Source organism: Paramisgurnus dabryanus, chromosome 19 (assembly GCF_030506205.2).
Source record: "Paramisgurnus dabryanus chromosome 19, PD_genome_1.1, whole genome shotgun sequence".
In the NCBI taxonomy this organism is placed as follows: Eukaryota; Metazoa; Chordata; class Actinopteri; order Cypriniformes; family Cobitidae; genus Paramisgurnus; species Paramisgurnus dabryanus.
Window position 1 is genome coordinate 26,302,613 of NC_133355.1, and position 18,786 is coordinate 26,321,398.

Below are 18,786 nucleotides of genomic sequence, written 5' to 3' on the forward strand. Positions count from 1 at the left end.
TAAAAAAGATGGACAATGCTTCATTGTAGCTTAAATGAAACTTATTAGAAAAAGGAACAATTGAACATATCAGCAAGGACCAAAACCATATTTTGGAAATTACTATTGGAAGTGTAAATCATTTTTTTATTTAGAGTAGAGTCATGCTTGTTTGCATATCGAGAGCGGGGTTTATGACTTGTACTTCAGCCTGCCACCAGGGGGGCGATCAAAAAGCCAGCGGCTTCACTTTTCAAGATGTATGAGGTAGGGCTGCACAATTAATCAAAAAAAGAATCACAATCTCGATTCATACATAAAATGTATCCTCTTTGTAAATGACGGCGATTCTCTTGCATGTACAGTATTTCCCTGTATTCAGATACTGCGTTCACGTATTTACATTACAACAGTCCAGATGTTATGTTAGTTAAACTTGCTTACACTCACGCAGTGTAAAACCAAACCCTATTAATTCACCAATCTGACCCGATAATTTCTCTCCTCTCTTCTCCTCATTTGCGGCGTTTGGCTGTCACTCGCGTGACTTGGAACAAAGCGGCAAACCTAAACACATCGATTTACTTAATGGATTTGGAGCGGCAATTTTCAAACAAATGAGAGGAAAAACGTGCACTATTGCTGAAGAGCCTGGTGGCGACGGAGAGAGTGACGATACAACAATATTGATTACGAAAAAAGCAAGGAAATAAGTTACCTCTGGCCGTTTTTCAATCGGAAGGCTGCAGCCTCCGTAGGTCGCATATGCAGGCTGCATACATCATCGAGCTTTGTTTAACTTAACTGAGCATTACATTAGCAAGTCATAAACAATTTACAATTAACTAAGAATAGCCTAATAATCAACGTTATAATTGTTAATATTCTGAAATAAGAATATTGATGATGTACGCAGCTTAGAAATGCGACCTCCGGAAGGTTGCAGCCTTCAGATTGAGAAACGGCCTCTGTATCATCGTTTAGTTCTTTAAAGGTTTTGTGTTTTAAGGTTGACCAGTTTGATTAAAATAAATAGCACCTGTGCTTTATGTACAATTACTTTTATTTACTAGTGTCAACATTCTATTGTTTATGTTTCACAGCTAACACATTTTAAGTTACTCATCTTCTAAAATAAGGAAAAGAAACTTTGAAGACACTTTATTATAACTAAAAGTCCGATGCAGCACATTTTTGTTACTTGGGTGCAATAAATGTTTTTTTTTTGTTGAAAATTTGAGAATCGTTTGAGAGAATCGGGATCTCAATTCCCATGGAGAAAAATCGTGATTCACATTTTAGCACGAATCGTGCAGCCCTAGTGCTGTTCGAGAACATTCACAACATGAGCGGCTACACCACATGAAGCAATCCGGTCAAATGCTTGCAATACCTCTGAATGTGGTGAAAATTGAATGAGCTCAAAATGATTAACAGTCTTAACACCGGTATTTAGAGTCGTCCACTTATATTCCGATCGACCAAATTAATCTTCCATTGAATAGCATCAATAAAACTAAAGCGGCTGCTCTCCGCCTCTTTCATTTTCAAAGCTCTTACATAACTTTATAACACGGGTCTGTTGAATGCTGTATTCTGATTGGCTGAGAAATGTTCCGTGGGTATGAATTAATTTTTGATAACCGCACACCTAACTTGTCAAATGTCTTAAAAATAGACAAAAGAGCAATGTTTGTGGTAACCGTGGTATAAGAGGAATAATTGACAGTGGTCACGCGGCGTGCTTCATTGCACCTTGGGTGTGCATTATTTTCTTATAATTCAATGGCCCATCGTCAATTATTCCTTACATACAACACGTTGTGCACCATGTTTACTAACAACACAAGCAGGGGTACTCTGACATAATATTAGTGCACATCATTTTTAACAGGAGATAAGCGGTCGAAAGTGGACAATAGAGGCGGATTAAAACACCAGGTGTAAACAAAAATGCTTCTCTCTCGATCCGATTGACCAAAACGCATTTTAATACTAGGTGTAAAAGGCCTCTTGGTTGTTGACCAGTAGAGTTTTCTTAAATTATTTTTGAGACAAGGGAAACCATTTACTGAACACTGTGACATTTTTCTCATGTTTGAGGTTGAGCTGCATTCAAACCTCAGTGTACCGTCTGCCCTGACTCTAAACTGAGGGCTTGACACCAAATATCAACAACACTGTCCATTGCCAAATACTGACGCTCATCTATATGGCAAGGGCTTAAAAAAAACATAGAGATGTTTTCTCCACTGCAGCTGTTTGTTCAAGTAAGTGGGTCATGAAAATGGCTTATAAAACATACAATTGATTACTGTAGGTTGATCTAGATAACACAAGCACCTTAGTAACAGTGATTTTAATAGGAAATTGCACAAAAGTGTGCACTTTCCTCCCTGTGTTATGACACAGCATCGTTTTTAGAGCAGTTGTGTAACTGCCATCCTGCTGTTTTTTCTTCCTCCGCTGCCGCTACGGAAATTATTTGACCATTAGTCATCCTACAGATTAAATCTCTCATTTTTTATTTTTTAACTGCACATTTGAAACATAAAAGTGCATTCAGTATATCACCGTTTAATCTCTGCAAATAAATAGAGCTGAAAATGGGACACAGTGGGTTTTGTTATTGTCAGACGTATGGAGGTCAATACACTAAATGATAGTGCCACGTTAACATGCTGTATTTCAGCAAAAATAAAGTAACTGCATTTTTTTTACTATTTGGCCACAAACCAGCTTAACCAGGTTGTACACTGCACCAGGCGTATTGAAATAAACTCATTGTCATTTTTCAGTGCAAACATGCCTCTTTTTTATGCAAATGAGCTCTGCTATAGAATGTTATCTGTATTTGTCCAAGCGTGCCGCACAAGCCCTGAAAAGTGAAGCCAAAACGTCTCGATCGCCCCCCAGTGACTGGTCCCAGTATAGGTCATAAACCCCGCCTCTCCATGTTATTCAATGGGACTTGAGACCAACTAAAAAAATTAATTACACTTCAATTATCTTTTTTCCGAAGCTGGTTTCTGTCATTTATTGTAGTTTTGATCACACTGATGTAAATTCAAATGTTTGCTTTTAAAATAAGTTTGTGTTTAGTTAGTTATTTAATTATATAAAAACGGTGGTGTCACGTCATGATTGACAGCTGTGATATGCGCATTCTGCGAGAGCGAGGGCGGGGTTTTGATTTCGCGGCTTCACTTCCTGCTCACTACTGCGCATGACTGGTCCCGAAATCGCTACTGCGCAGACTCAAGACCCAAGATGTCAGCGCCATATCGGGACACTGGCGGCTTCACTTTTCACCAATGGAAGGGAGTAAACAGGCGTCGTCCATCTTTTTTTACAGTCTATGTATTTGTCTGGTGTGGAAAGAATTCAGTGTTTACGTAGATTGTCTAGTTATTTTGACCGGATCAAAATGACCCGAATCACTCTATTCCCGAACCTGATGTGCATAATAATTTTTTTTAAGAAAGACCCGACCCAAGACAAACTAAGAGAAAATTAGACCCGAATCCGACCCATTGGCAATTAATTTTAACCCGACTGGACTGTAAACGACTGTCATGTGTTCAGTCTGCAGCCGTGCATGGACCAGTCAGACAAAAAGAAACCCCAGTGGCCATGCAACGAATTTAGACTGCTGCTCCATATATATATATGTACCCATGCAGTACTCCGCTTCATGACCTCTTTGCACAATCTCTCATATATGGCCTCTGTTGTCAATGTAGCTTGTACGCATTTCGTTCCCCTTTGTTTATGTAGTTTTTTATCGGCTTTGTGAATCGATGATCACAATTGCCACCTTGTGGATAGACTAATTATTAACAAAAATTTTAATGCGCATGTGCAACCTGCAACTAGCCTACAAAGTATGCACAGTTTCAAAAGTCCTGCGGTGTTCATACAGTGTGTGCCGTGCGTACCGTATTTTCCAGACTATAAGTCGCTTTGGAGTATAAATCGCATTTATTTACAAAATTATTTCACAAAATCCAAGAACAGACATTTAATCTGGAAAGGCAAGTTATTAAACTAAATGTTAGCACACAGAACAGCAGACTGAATAGGTGTCTGTACATGTTAACGTAACATTAACAGTTATAACATAATACACAATAGCATACAGAACATACCTGGGAGGCTGAATAGGCTAAATTAAAGGCGGGGTGCATGATCTCTGAAAGCCAATGTTGACATTTGAAATCACCTAAACAAACACGGCCCTACTCCAATAGAATCTGGACCTTATTTTTATAGACCCGCCCAACACATACGCAACTCAGACAACGATGTTGGTTAGTAGACACGCCCCTTACTGCTGATTGGCTACAAGTGTGTTTTGGTAGACGGCCCAACTCCCTTTTCCAAAGTGTTTTTTTTTAAATCACGCATCCCGCCTTTAACATAACAAGCCAAATCAAGTTCACCAAGCTCCTGAAGTCATTCCACATCACTGAATCCATTGAATTACATAAATACAGGAGCACCATATAGCGGACTCTCATGGCTGTAGACGGTAATGTGTTTTCTTGGTTCATTTTGGTCAGTAGGAATTCATTTTGACATATAAGTTGCACCTAACTATAAGTCGCAGGACCAGCCAAACTATGAAAAAAGTGCAACTTATAGTCCGGAAAATACGGTACTAGTCTGATGACAAAATTTGCGAAAAAAGTTAATTATACCCAGGCCTTTAGGGGGCGGAATAGTTCAACATGGCGGAAAAGTCAGACAGACACCAACTGTGGGCGCTTGCAAGTGTTTTTCAGCTATGCGCTTTGTTTGCTATGATACTTCTGCTTTGTTTATCAGTCGTTAAACTATGCGCCGGTTGGTTGGATGTTGTGATGTGTCCCGCCCCCTCCTCCACTGTGATTGGATGGCTAAGTGAAAAGTGACGTTGACGAGCTGAGCATTTCACCCAAAGTTAAAAAAAATTCAGCGCTTAGCTGAGCATGGAAAAAGACGCAGAGCGCCATAAAAACCCACCAGCTGCTGCTGTTTTTTAAAAACGCGGCACTTCCATTGGAAACAATTGAAACATACGCTAACCGCATGCTTAAATTCCTTCGTCGTACACCCACTTAGTCACTGTTTCTGAGAATAGCTTACCTGGGCTTTTCGAGGCCAGTTTTTCAGACTCTTTGGGTGTGCGAAACAGAACTGGTTCACTGGGTGGACTGGATCCACTCATGCTAATGGACTGCACGTGGACGATGTACTCCGTGTCTTCCTCCAAATCCCAAAGTGCACAAGAACGTGTGGTAGTGTTGACTTCTTGGATGAATCTCAACATACGAACGTCCTTCTTCTGTAATCATCGAAACACCAGAGGTATAAGAGGACAATACAATCTGTAGTTAAATATCATATATACATTAAAATCAACATTTTTATAGCAATAGAAATTGTTTCGAAATATATATATATATATATATATATATATATATATATATATATATATATATATATATATATATATATATATATATATATATATATATATATATATATATATTTATGTGTGTGTGTGTAACCTATTGAGGTGCTCGTATACCAGCGCTGACATAAATGTGACCACTGCCGTACAACATTCAGTTAGGAGATAAACAAATAAAACACACAGACTCGTGCACATTGCTGGCACTCTGTCTTGTTTGGTTGGGTGACAAGCTGTAATGGCTTTGTACTCTAACAGATGGTCACTGCAGTACTTATTACTGAGGTCTCCACAGTGACTGCTTTTCTCAGATCTAAACACACACACACAAACTAATGTATGCATGCATAAAACATTTACAGAAATCTGCAGGCCACCTAAAATACCAACAGCACACGCTGTCCCTGAGAAAGCATGCCGGTCTCTATCGACACATCTGAAACGCTCAAGCAAGCATTCCTCCATGTTACTGCCACATTAAACTTGAATTATATGGTGATTTTCTTGTGTTTCGTACATGTACGGACTCTGTATGGACCATAAACTGGTTCAATACCTGCTGGGTGATGGCAAACCCGATGACTGGTTCGCCTTCCAGAATGTCCCATGTGACTATCGCAGAGTTCCCCTCTAGTGCTTTGATGGTCACATTAAGCGGAGCAGATAAACTGTCTGGTGGTGACAAAAGAATGAAACAGATGTTAATGTGATGTAGTATAATAAGACAGCGCCACATTCAAGCTCAACCTACATGTAATGCTTGCTGTGCAATACTCATAGCCAGACAATCTCCTATAATAGTGGCAGTGCCACTGATCCTTTGTTTTGAGTGGTTACTATAGAGACAGAGCGCCGCGCGTCATAACCTGAAAACCACGCCCACCGGGGGGGAAAACAATCCAACCGTCTCCATTGACTTTGTATTGCGAGAGGCTGCCTCCTTGTCATTTCTGGCTTATAACAAAAAACAGAATAATGCCTAAAAACTGCTGTGTGACAATATGTACAGCTAACAAGCCAAAGAACCCAGAAATAAGTTTTTATAAGCTGTCGGCCGTAAAACCCAGCTTTTAAGGAGAATAAAGTGGATCGCCGACTAGTTTCCCCCTATTGGACGCAGTTCTACTAATAGTATTACTATGAAAAGTTGCCTGTTTCCATTTTTGTGTCTTTAAACGCTCGTTTTTGGGGTCGACAGCTTATAAAAACTTATTTACAGATTAAAATTAAAAACAGAATAATACATAAAAGCTGCTGTGTGCCAAGGTGTACAGCTAAAAAGCCAAAAAACCCAGAAATAAGTTTTTTTAAGCTGTCGACCTCATAAAACGAGCGTTTAAAGAAACAAAAGTGGAAACAGGCAAATTTTCATAGTACTTCTATTAGTAGAACTGCGTCCACTAGGGGGAAACGTAGTCGGCGATCCACTTTATTCTCCTTAAAAGCTGGGTTTTACGGCTCGACAGCTTATAAAAACTTATTTCTGGGTTCTTTGGCTTGTTAGCTGTACATATTGTCACACAGCAGTTTTTAGGCATTATTCTGTTTTTTGTTATAAGCCAGAAATGACAAGGAGGCAGCCTCTCGCAATACAAAGTCAATGGAGACGGTTGGATTGTTTTCCCCCCCGGTGGGCGTGGTTTTCAAATTTGCATATCGGCGCTCTGTCTCTATACGATTGCTATTGTGTTCTGGCTTTTTTATTACTGTCTCTGTAATATCCTGGTCTAAAGACATGACTGGTAATAATAATGTAATGATTTAAAAGAGATTTTTATAATCCACCAGCTGAAGTTTAAAAAGTAATTGCACACCTTTCCTCAACAAGCCACCACTGAGTAAAATTGAATTGCTATTTCATAGCTCAGATTTGGTGGAGTTCTCAGTTGTGTTTTTGTATTTATTTAAACTTTCATGTACACATGACAACGCTGTCAAACAGATCCATGTTTACACAGATCCGCGAAGACAACTAAACCGCTGTATTAGCATCGAACAGTTGACGTCAGCTTTTTACAATATTTTACCAACTATTACAACTCTTCAATCTTTTCTAAGTGTTGATAATAAACTTTTGTGAAATGACAGCATTTTCACTAACCGATGATATGCGATTAAAGTTTTTCATCTTACGATAAGTCATTCCAGACATCACATCAACTGATGTTGGTAGGCTTACTAAAATCACATCCACCGCACTAGACATTATTTTTAATCGAAAGAGAGCATTATCCAAACATTAATGCCAAGGAAAGCCTCTTAAACCCGGTAGACACGTATGAGGTGTTTCTAGGTTTTAGTACATACCGCATCATCTTCAAATAATGATAGTGCAGTGCAAAAAATGATGTGTTAATTTTTTACACATTGTGGGCCCAATTTTAACGATCTGAAATGCAAGTGCGAAGCGCAAAGCGCAAGTGACTTTGTGGGTGGATCTTGGGCGCTGTTGCTATTTTCCCGGCGTGAGAAATAACTCTTGCGCCAGGCACAAATCAATAAGGGGTTGGTCTGAAGTAGGTTCATTATTCATAGGTGTGGTTTGGGCGTAACGTCAAATAAACCAACCAGAACATTCATCAGCGTCGGTTAAACAGGCGTGAGAGGAAATAGCCACAATTGTCTCATCAGCTGGCATTCCCATTGTTGCGCCAAGCGCTACAATGATGTCAGGAGACGGGGGAATCCCAAGCTTGCCAGCATAAATCGGGCACGCCGTGTAACGGGAGGTGGATCTGCCTCTACACAGATCTGCGTCCACCCTCACCTCTGAAAGGGTTTGGGGGCTTTGAAATCGGACCCAAGAAACGCAAGCAAGGTCCGACCCCAAAGTACTCTTACAAATCAAGTTCATATACATTAGGTTTTTTTATGAAAACATTTTAATTATTATTTACATAAAATAAACGTAATACAGCCAACAAACTTATGAAAATATTTTAAGCGTTATTTGCATGAGAATTTTTTAACGCAGCCACACAATAAATAAAAACTATCACCACAATGCTCACCACTATGATTCCCCTTATCTCGTGTATTAATATTTTTTATTGTAACAATTTATGATTTGCAAAAATAACTGTTGCATCTGTGTAGATTAGATAACCAAAGTGTGTGCGCGTTGTGCACGCTATACATTATGGTCAAGCATGCGCCCTTAAAATAGCATAATGAACCAACGCTGACTTTAGACTAGTTTTTTTTGGTCAGTGGCGCAATTGTCTTTTGAAACCGCAAAATAGCATCAGGGATGGTTTGCGCCAGAACACGCCTCCTTTTTTGCGCTGAACTGCCCAGGGAGCGCAAGTTAATTCCCTAGTTTGCCGATGTGCGTCTGTGGAGGGAAAAACCCGCTGTGCGCCGGTGCAAAATACGAATGATACATGCGTCACTGACAAAGTCAATTGCGCTGGGTGCAAGATAGGGCCCTGTGTGTGTCATGCCATCATTTAAGGCATTATTTCATGTTAAAATAAATGAAAGGGCCAAAACAAGTTGTGTTAAAAACAGTTACGAAAGTAACGCATTACAAAGTAATTCCATTACTGTAATTCCACTACTTTTAGCAGTAATGAGCATTAACAATGAATAACAACACAGAAGGTGTGTTAGTATAGGGACAACACATTAAATGTCATTGTGCTGCCCACCACAGTCCTGCGATGTTAGATCAGAAATGTCTTGTCTGCAAGTGTTCATTCATCACAAAATAGAGTAACACGAGTAACCAACTCATTTAAATTTCAGTAAACATGTTTAATACCGCTAAAAGTAGTGGAATAACAGTAACGGAATTACTTTGTAACGCGTTACTCCCGTCACTGTTTTTAACACAACTTGTGTTTTCCCTTTTATTTATTTTAACATTAAATAACACCTTAAATGGCATGACACACAAAATGGGTAAAAAATTAACACATCATTTTTTGTAGTGTGACTTACTTTCAGATAACCTGAAAATGTGAACTATTTCCATTGCAGTTTTATTCCTTTTACGAATGGCCTCATGTGAGCATAAAAACTTTTTTTGCAATTATATGGGAGTTTGCGCAATTTAAAGAGTAATGAAAGCTTCAGACTTGCGTTTACATAGTTCACACAAAGATGCCAAGGCAGTGTTCTTGAAAACGTGCACTTTGAAACCCATCTTCAAAACCATCTTTCAGGACCCCAAAACACCATCGTCATATAAACGATCAACCAAATCACCTAAAAACATTTCCGTTTACGTTTGACATTTTTTCATTGTAATCTTATTCTTATTTTTTTTTTATCTCACAGATGTTCATGAGAAATAATTTAAATACTTAAAGAGATTTCATCTGTGATTTGTCATAATTATGGGACTCATTTTCAGGTACAGTACTGTATGGTTCACTTTGACAGCACAAACAGTGCAGGACTTGGTATGCCAAAGTGATCTCATGAGAATATGTTTGTATTTTTACGTAAAGTGTGGTTGTACCACAGTTTAATCATTTATAATGAAATGATCCAAATTCAGCCCTTTGTCCAGCGATTTTGATTCCCAGTTCTCATCAGCGTCCGTAAACGTCAAATCTCGCGTTCGGTAATATAAGAAAAAATGATGAGGACATTGAAAATCTTGATGAATAAGTTTATTCTGGTAGCAGTGACAAAGCACATCATACTTTGGGTCCAGCGGAGTAAGATTGAACCCTGAGCAAAGTCAGTCTTAACACTTTATACAGTTTCAAACCTGTTTTCCCACCCCTAATGATAATGAGGTATAATTAAGACTAGTACTAGAAATGACCCTTCTCCTCCCCCACTGTGTGCCCAAATGGGTCACCGGATTTATATGATCAGTCTATCTTGGTACCCAACTGTGTGCTCAACCAAGTGATCGGATCAAGAAGCTTTGACACATTGCTTTACAGCAGTGATATCAAACGCTCATTGGCTCTTGCATGTTACGTCACAGATTTGTGGATTATATAAAAAGAATACATTTTTAATTTTTTGGTATACAAAGGGTTTGGGTTTAGGGTAAGGCTTGGGGTAGGGTGGTAGCATTATCAATTAAAGAAGTTAAAGGAAAATTATACTTCTTAATGGTATGACAGATTTGTAATTGTTTTACGGTTTGTAGCTGTAAAAACATAATACTGCTATGATTTGTATTGTCATTGTATGCCTTCCCTACTGAAAAACCCAGCATAAGCTGGTAGCTGGTTTAAGTTGGTTTAAGGTGGCAGTAGCTGGTTTGAGCGGGTCCTCTCAGCCTGGCAAAGCTGGTGGGTCAGCTGGTTTCCAGCCTGGCCAGCAAAGTCCAGCTAGACCAGCTTAAAAAAGTGACCAAAACACAGCTAGACCAGCTTGCTACACCAGCAATACCAGCTAAAACCAAGCTGGGAGACCAGCTAAAACCAGCTCACCAGCTTATGCTGGTCTTAGCTGGATTTTTCTGTAGGGTCAGCATTTTTTAAACATACAAAAATACATTTTATGTTTTTGAAAGTTACGTATTAATACTACGTATAAACGGTGAGACCAGGCTAGGTATGCACCAATGTTCAATGCTTAATGCTTTCAAAATAGAGGCAAATAAATACAGTAGGAACTAGTAGAAAATGTCTCTAGCAAGAACCTAATATGCCTAAACAGACATTTTGTAGACCCTCTTACGTATGCGTGAAATGATCCTATTAAGATAATTTTCACCAGAAATCACCCTCTCTTTTCTGTGTTTCTGATGCTGAAAAGGACAGTGTGTTTCGGCTGATGGAAATGCCCTGAAGCTCCAAATCACTGCTCTTTACTTTATTTACTGAGCAGGAACTCGTCGATTGTTATCTTTAACGACCTCTTTGTCTTTGATGGTCAAAAAAAATATCTGTCATCGTCTAGAAAGTAAACAATGCCAGATGCATTACATACAGTATGCATTTTGTTCATGAATGTGATGCGGTTATGACTTTTGTGTGCCATCACTTGTCGGAACGATAACATCCCGTCCCGTGAATTGGTACCGTGAAGATCTAATCACCAGTAATGTTTGTTGACTACACAGTAAAATGCTTGTCTGCTTAAAGTAATCAATCACAATATAACACATTCACACCCTCCAGATGGGGAAATAATGTATTTAAAGAGGATGAGAGACAAGCTTTCCTGAGAACATAATGTGCTGTATCTCCTACTGGGATGGTTGTCTTTGTTACACTCATACTTTAAATAGGGCAATGTAATGGCATTCAGATCATCGGACACATGCTTATTATACTGATGCTTAAACTGCCTTTCTTTTGTATTCCTAGAACTCAAGAAATGAAAAAAGATCATTATTGTACATAAACCCTTACAAGTAGAGATGCACCAATACAAAATATCTGTGCTGATACCGATATTCAATTACTTTCGCAGATACTGATAGTCTTCACCTGTAATTCAATTCAGGTTCAATTCACATCAAGACCAAGGTCACACCGCATACCCATATAACTTTCACTTACATAATGTACTTTGATATTAAGAAAGTCAAGCTGTCAATATATGTGTAACTTAAGACCTTGGGTGTCAGACATGACTTTAACACCGTGACTTTTACGGTACATTAACGTTACTTCAAGTGAGGCTAATACTTCCCGGTCGTGCGGCTAGTTGCTCTGGATTTCATTGGTTGGTAATGAGTGTCCTCCTATGAATCATGTGAATGTTCTATACTTTCTTGGCTTAGAGACAGATACCGAAACTAAGTGTATTGGTCTGTCTGTGAAGACAGATGTGTGTTGAATGTATAGACTTTTAGGGTAATAATTCAATGTGCACTTTTGCAATGAGCATGGCTTGGGATTAATGCACATTGGAAAGGTTCATACGACTCAAGAATCATCTAGCCTGGTTCTCTGCTGTCTGTAGTGTGCACGCTTAGGTGGGACGTCAGGTGGTACTCATTACATAGACCTGCATCTGTGATTTTGGGAGATCAAGGCTATGTGGTGAATCCTCTGGCATGGGATGACTGATTTTTCAGTGCCTGGACATGGCAGGCCTCGTAAATATATAACTTAGCACCAATGTCCCTCTGGAAGTCTTGGGGAGATATTTATTAGGGGAAATTTTGGCTGAGAGCCCAGAGTAAAACTTGGGGCAGAGCTGGGATTCTGTAACGCTGTTCATGAAATTAGAAAAGTTTGCTTTTTGTTCGACAGTAGATTGCGAGACGTATATGAAGAACGTATACTAGAGGTCTTCACGGGTCCACTTTGATCCAAAAACCCAAGGTCCGACACGAGCGGGTTCAGGTCTAAAAGTTTCACGTGTGGAAACATGGGTCGGGTATAATAATAGTGGCATTGGGTCTTAGGTCATTAAAAATTAATGTGTTTTGCCGCATGGACCTGAGATGGCTCGAACCATCTAGCTGTATGTGCGCCAATGTCCTTTTCCAACTCTTTCTATGTTTGCCAAAAGCGATTGCGTCATTGTGTAGCTGGTGGTAGGTTAATTGTCGTTGAGACAGGTCCGTCAATCAATTTTAAATGTACAATTTTAGCGGTTACCTTTGTGTCATCGTCAGATAACAAAGTAAAATAAGTGGAGCGGTGGGCCAAATTGGTTGCGGGGTCACCGGGTTTCTTTCTGTCTGACTGGTGTGTGTGGGGCTGCTGACTGCACACACGTCAGTGCCGTTTACATTCGGGTCCATTTGGGTTAAAAAAATGTCACTGGTTCGGGTCGGATTCGTGGTCTAATTTCCTCGGGTTTATGCACGTCAGGTAAAAAGTGATTCGGGTCATTTCGGGTGGGGTACATTTCTTTGGACCCGAGACGACCTCTCATGTATACTAGCATGTACAATAATGTAACAAAATCACATCGCATTATGTAAATAATATTGCTTTTTTGTTGACAAATAAACAATAAAATTACAGCAAATTACTGTAAGCAATATTATCTTATCTATCTTAATAGGTCTTGTTTTTTTCAAGGCAATTTACAGTGTATTTAAACACTATTTTATACTACATTCTAAAAATGTCTGGGTTATTTTTGACCCATAATGAGTAACTATTGGACAGAACACACCGCTGGGTTAAAATTGACCCAATTCTGGGTTGTTTTAACCCATGGTTGCATAACAACAAAATAACCCAGTCATTTTTACAGTGTACATTTTATCACTAACACTGTAAAAAATATGCAGCATTTTTGTCAAACCAACATATATTTTTATGTTAATTACTTTAACTTATTCAACTTGATTTTATAAGTCAAAACTAAAACTAGTAGGTTGAATTGACTTGCAAAACCAATATGTTTTTTTACTTGTTTTTTACTCTTTAATGATATTGACCGAATGCGCTCGACGCGTATTATACGTTCATTAAATACTCTTGCTTCAAATCCGCTTAATCCCGGCCTCAGGCCATTCAGAAATACCTCTTTGTTGACAGAATCTGTTAAAAGCCTGAAATTTTTTTGATAAACAACAAGGAGTGAGAGTTTTTTTGGAGGGTTTTCCCGGTAAAGGGAGGTTTACAGAATATATTAGGATATTGACCACATTTTAAGCCTTTTACCTTAATGCAGAAAGGACAGTGACTTTTTAGACTCTGAGATTTTTTGCATGCACTTAGAGGGTTTTGCACCAAAAGACAAATGTGTTTAACAACAATGAAATGTCTAAAGTGAAATTTGTATAGCCTTGGTTTCTCCATGCTGCCTTGTGCGCACATTTATTCACGCTGCAAGTCTAGCATGGAAACTATGGACCAATTTTTCCTCTGAAATAAAGAACCAATCACAGAACGGGGAAGGGGCAGCAATACGATGACGACGTCTATGCGACACACCGAAGCAGTTTTGTTTATCCAACACGGCAGCAGACGCGAAGATACTTTGCATTGAAGTCTTAGATAATGTTCTAAGTAGTTTTGAACGCAAGTTTTAAAAAAAAAGAGCAACTTTTGGCGTGAAACAATTTCATATCCAAGAAGGATGTTTTATAGGGACAACCTGCTAGGCATCTTCGATTGGATATGAGCTACGTACAGACGCATTTGATAGACATTCGTAGCGCCCAATAAACAGCTCTGGGCATTCATAAACCACGCCTCAAATACGAGAAAATGAGCATGTGGTTCCCAGACCACATCTCATTCTCTATGAGACTGGTCTGGTGTTAGCCAGGCTAGGGTTTTGCAGCAAAAGACAAATTTGTTAAAAACCAAAAAACAAAGTGACATTGGTGGAAACGGGACATTTCAATTATTAACTAATAACCTGTACATGGCCATTATAGTAAAATTACTGAACATAAACTTAAGAGCCTAATAAAAAATGCTTTTACAAGAATACATGACAGACGCACTTCGAGGGTTTGGCATCTGAACTCTTTAACTGTTTGTGTGTTTGAATATTTGTGAGGAAAACAATAACTTTGGACTAAACGTTTCATGATTCAGTCGTGAGATCCTTACTGTAATTTATGAAGATTCCCTATGAGGAGTATAAACAAGCTTCATATTATCTCTGACACCATTACATTTTTAATCGGAAGCAGTTTTGCCTGTGAGCTGTTTCTAAGCCAATCTGTAGATTTGAGAATATTACAGCCTTTAGCTTCAAATCCCATGGTCTCCCGTGAACTCCATGCCACCCCTCCAGCATCTAATAACATTTTAGATGGGTGTCTGCACCCTCTGTTGACCTCACCCAAAAATGTAATTGCTCAAATGTTGCTTTTTTATAGCTCAAGATGGGGCATTGCTAGACATAAAGCTCTACTGGGGCACAGGCTCCAGTGTTTGTGACTTTTTTTCTTGAAAGCTTGCTGTGTGCAAGAAGTGTGCATAATGAACATAATGAACTGTACAAAATGACTTTACTTAACCAACTATTCCTACACTGCAACACGAACTGGGAAGTATAGACATGTATGCATTTAAACATATTTAAGTGTCTTCTTCATCATACTTAACATGCACATTATTAACATGTTTGGAGGCATTAATGGCATAAAATGTGTAGAAGTAATTACAGCAGAGAAAATATGTTCTTGCACATTTGCATTTTACATTATACAATGATAACATGTCTTTTTTACATAAAAAAATTCTTTCAATAACATTATTTCAAGAAAGCACTCATTTTGTGACTGCTAGTAAAAGAATTTTAGCCATAGTTACTTGACAAAGGTTTTCCTGAGACTTGTTCCTCTAATGTTTGAGACCTGATTGGGTGAGGGTGTAGTTTGTCTTACCTCCCTCAAACTCATCATCTATCCGTTCTGCTTCCCTTTCCCTGCTTTGCACAAAACATTTCTGATGTCCATCTACAGGAGACAATAGTGATTGAGTCAAAATAAGATTAGCATTATTAAGAAACTTACGTTAGTGTTGTCACGTTTTTCATAAGCTAACTCAATCACGTGGCTTCACGGCTGCTATTGGAAGCCCTGTCCCAAACGGCACACTCCAGACTTGTGGACTTCTTTAAAGTCCACACTTTGATGACATCATGTAGTGCAGACCTTAGGGACCCTTGACGCAGGTCCACGAGGGCGCACCGGAGTAGTATTTTGGGACAGACTCGAGCGTTGTGCCGGAAATAGGAAGAGAAGTGGTGTGACTTCTTCTATCAGTCGTCTGATTGCTCTTTTGCAAGGACTTCTGGATTGGTAAAGTGCGTGGAGCCTGCAGTAGGGACACCCTATGGACTTGTAGGCTAAGTGAGCATGCGCAATGTAAGGCCATGAGACCAAAAGTGCGCCATTTGGGACACAAACCCAAATACCCACACATACGGTCTTGTCCATTTAAAAGGCGGATGCAGGAATTAAGTGCGCAAGACTATCCCATGTCTTAAAACTGGCAAAGTGCAATGCTCTTAACCCACTTCATGTGGACTCTCGGTCTTGTGGCCTTGAATTGCGCATGCTCGCTTAGTCTACGAGTTCGTAGGGTGTCCCATCTGTGATTTGTACTCTCCGAAGTGTGCTCATCAACGCCTTCTTTGCACACTTTAAGCGGGCTCCAGGGAAGCCATCACTGCTCAACACACTTTCATAACCCAGAAGTTCTTGCGAAAGAGCAATTAGACGAATCAGATGATGGATAGGAGAAGTTCACACCTCTTTCTATTTCCGGCGTGTCCCAAAATACAACTCTGGGCGCCTTCATGGACTCAAAGATCCCTAAGATCTGCACCAGGGTTTACCGCAGCACATTTCAGTTTAGGCGGCCTGCCTAAGCTTGGAAACCCTTAACTAGATCGTCAAAAAAAAATAAAAAATTTGCTGCACAAAAGGCAGTGAGGTGCATCTCGGAGAATAGCGCGTACGCGCTTTACACCGCGAGCAGGGCCGAAATGAGAAAGACGTGGTCTGGACCGTCACTGTCTGGACGATAAGCCAGTTGATTAAACATATCGGAGAATAGCACGGACGCGCTTCACACCGCGAGCGTGCACACGTGACACATGGCCGAAATGAGATAAAGACGTGCTCCGTCATGTCTGGAGGATAGCCAGTTGATAAAACACATGTTCGTGAGAAATGTAAGTGGACTTATGTTTTGGGTTTATTTAAGCCAGTTTTTGTATTAGTCTATAGTTCTTGCAAATTTAAAGTAAGTTAGCTGGTGATTTTGTTGTTTGAGCAACCTTCTAGCTAGGTTTCATGTGCCTGTTGATATAATTGACAGAAACTCCCTTTGTGCCATAGAAGAAGTAGCATTACGAATGCTATTCCAGGAAATGTCTACAGGAATATTTATATCACTGTTCTTCAAATTGTTTAAGGGAATTTTCATGATAATAAAGAATATTTTAAATGATTTTGTTTAACGAGTGTTGCTTTTGAAATGCACGTTATAAACGACTCCGACTCGTTATGATTTTAGATTGATAAGAACTTCCTACTGACCAAATGCCGTAGTACACGCACAAGCTGTGCATGAAACAAAGAATCGCAGCCTTGCGATTCAGAATCGATTTCAGACAGGCATTAATGGGACACACGGTTGAATCGTTACATCCCTATTCATTAATAATGTAGTATGTGTTTATTTTCGTTCATAGTTTCTTCAAAATGAAGTTTTATTTGAGTGTTTTAAATAAAACTACTTTAATTTTCATCTTGACGCATACGCCTCGCCCCTTTGAATGCCCTTGCCCACTCGCCCAACCCTACCACCTTAACTAACAAATTTTCTGCGGGAAACCCTTTGCACTACATGATGTCATCAAAGTGTGGACTCTGAGAAAGTCCACAAGTCTGGAGTGTGCCATTTGGGACAGGGCATTACGCTTCTGAGCAGTATTTAAGGCTAGGCATATCCCATCATGCATTATGTTCTGGATGTAAACCATGAGACCCAAACCTCGCAAGACGTCACGGAAACTTAAATACATTTTATAAAGTTAATAAATGAATATTACATATTTTGGTAGTTAAAAGAAAAGTCATGCACAATTCACTGGTGCAAACAATGTTTATAAAATATCTGTTTTTATTACATAATTAGAAACTGTGTCGTTTATTCAGGGACTTGAAAAATGAAGAGTTTTTTTTACATGTTAAAAGAATTCTGCTTATGAAAGTTTTACATAAGTGTAGATAATAATAATAATTAAGTTTAGCAAATGTTCATTTCAGAGGGTTTATGTGTTTATGTGAAAAAAATTAAATATATATTTATTTTAAGTAGTCTAAATTAAAAACAAATAAAAAATTTTGGTGCAAATTGCTGCCACTACCTGGATTGACATTTTTACACTTGTCGAGTGCAAAGGCCGCAAGTGTGGGTATTTGGACGTAGGCACAGACGCATGCGGACATGGATTTGTGTGCACCTGTGCTGCGTCGTTTTAAAAAGCGTGAAATGTAGATTGTACGTAGATCTGTTTTTGTCGCGATTAAATAAATAAATACACTGGGAAACTGCTATAACTTAATTTTGAGAGTTACACTCAGGCACAGTAGATTTACCCTTCAGAAAATTAGCCATGGTTTTACTACAGTTATTACAAAAAACATGGTTAAAGCTTTAAAAACCAAAAGCCCCATGGTTTTGCTAATAGTAATCAATACACCAAAAAACAATGGCTACTTCACTTTTATCACACACACAAAAAAAAAAACATTTATAAGGGGACAGCGGGGCACATGCCCCAGTAAAAGTGGTCTAGTGACGCCCCTGGCTCAAGAGTTTTTGAGTTCTCATTTATGTTTCATGTAAGATGTTTCTCTCTATTTTACGGTGGCTAGCACAGTTCAGATCATTTGATCATAGATTTGCTCTAATAAGCGGTGCACATGGGTGATTGCCCACAGATCGCCACTAAACAACATGAAACTCATCAAATATTCACAATGTCCTTCTGTA

General features: G+C 39.1%; 2 protein-coding genes across 3 annotated transcripts in view; one reads left to right on the forward strand and one right to left on the reverse strand.

Annotated features, from left to right (window-relative positions):
- The window catches only part of ldlrap1a (low density lipoprotein receptor adaptor protein 1a), a 112,641-nt gene that overhangs the window by 54,682 nt on the left and 39,173 nt on the right, over positions 1–18,786 (forward strand). The window lies entirely within an intron of this gene.
- The window catches only part of fndc5b (fibronectin type III domain containing 5b), a 30,554-nt gene that overhangs the window by 10,053 nt on the left and 1,715 nt on the right, over positions 1–18,786 (reverse strand). For both annotated transcript variants that reach the window (XM_065294520.1, XM_065294518.1), the window contains exons 2-4: positions 15,663–15,734; positions 5,991–6,106; positions 5,107–5,305 (exon numbers count right to left, since the gene is read on the reverse strand). In XM_065294520.1, the coding sequence (XP_065150592.1) occupies positions 5,107–5,305; positions 5,991–6,106; positions 15,663–15,734 (387 nt within the window). The remainder of the gene's footprint in view (positions 1–5,106; positions 5,306–5,990; positions 6,107–15,662; positions 15,735–18,786) is intronic.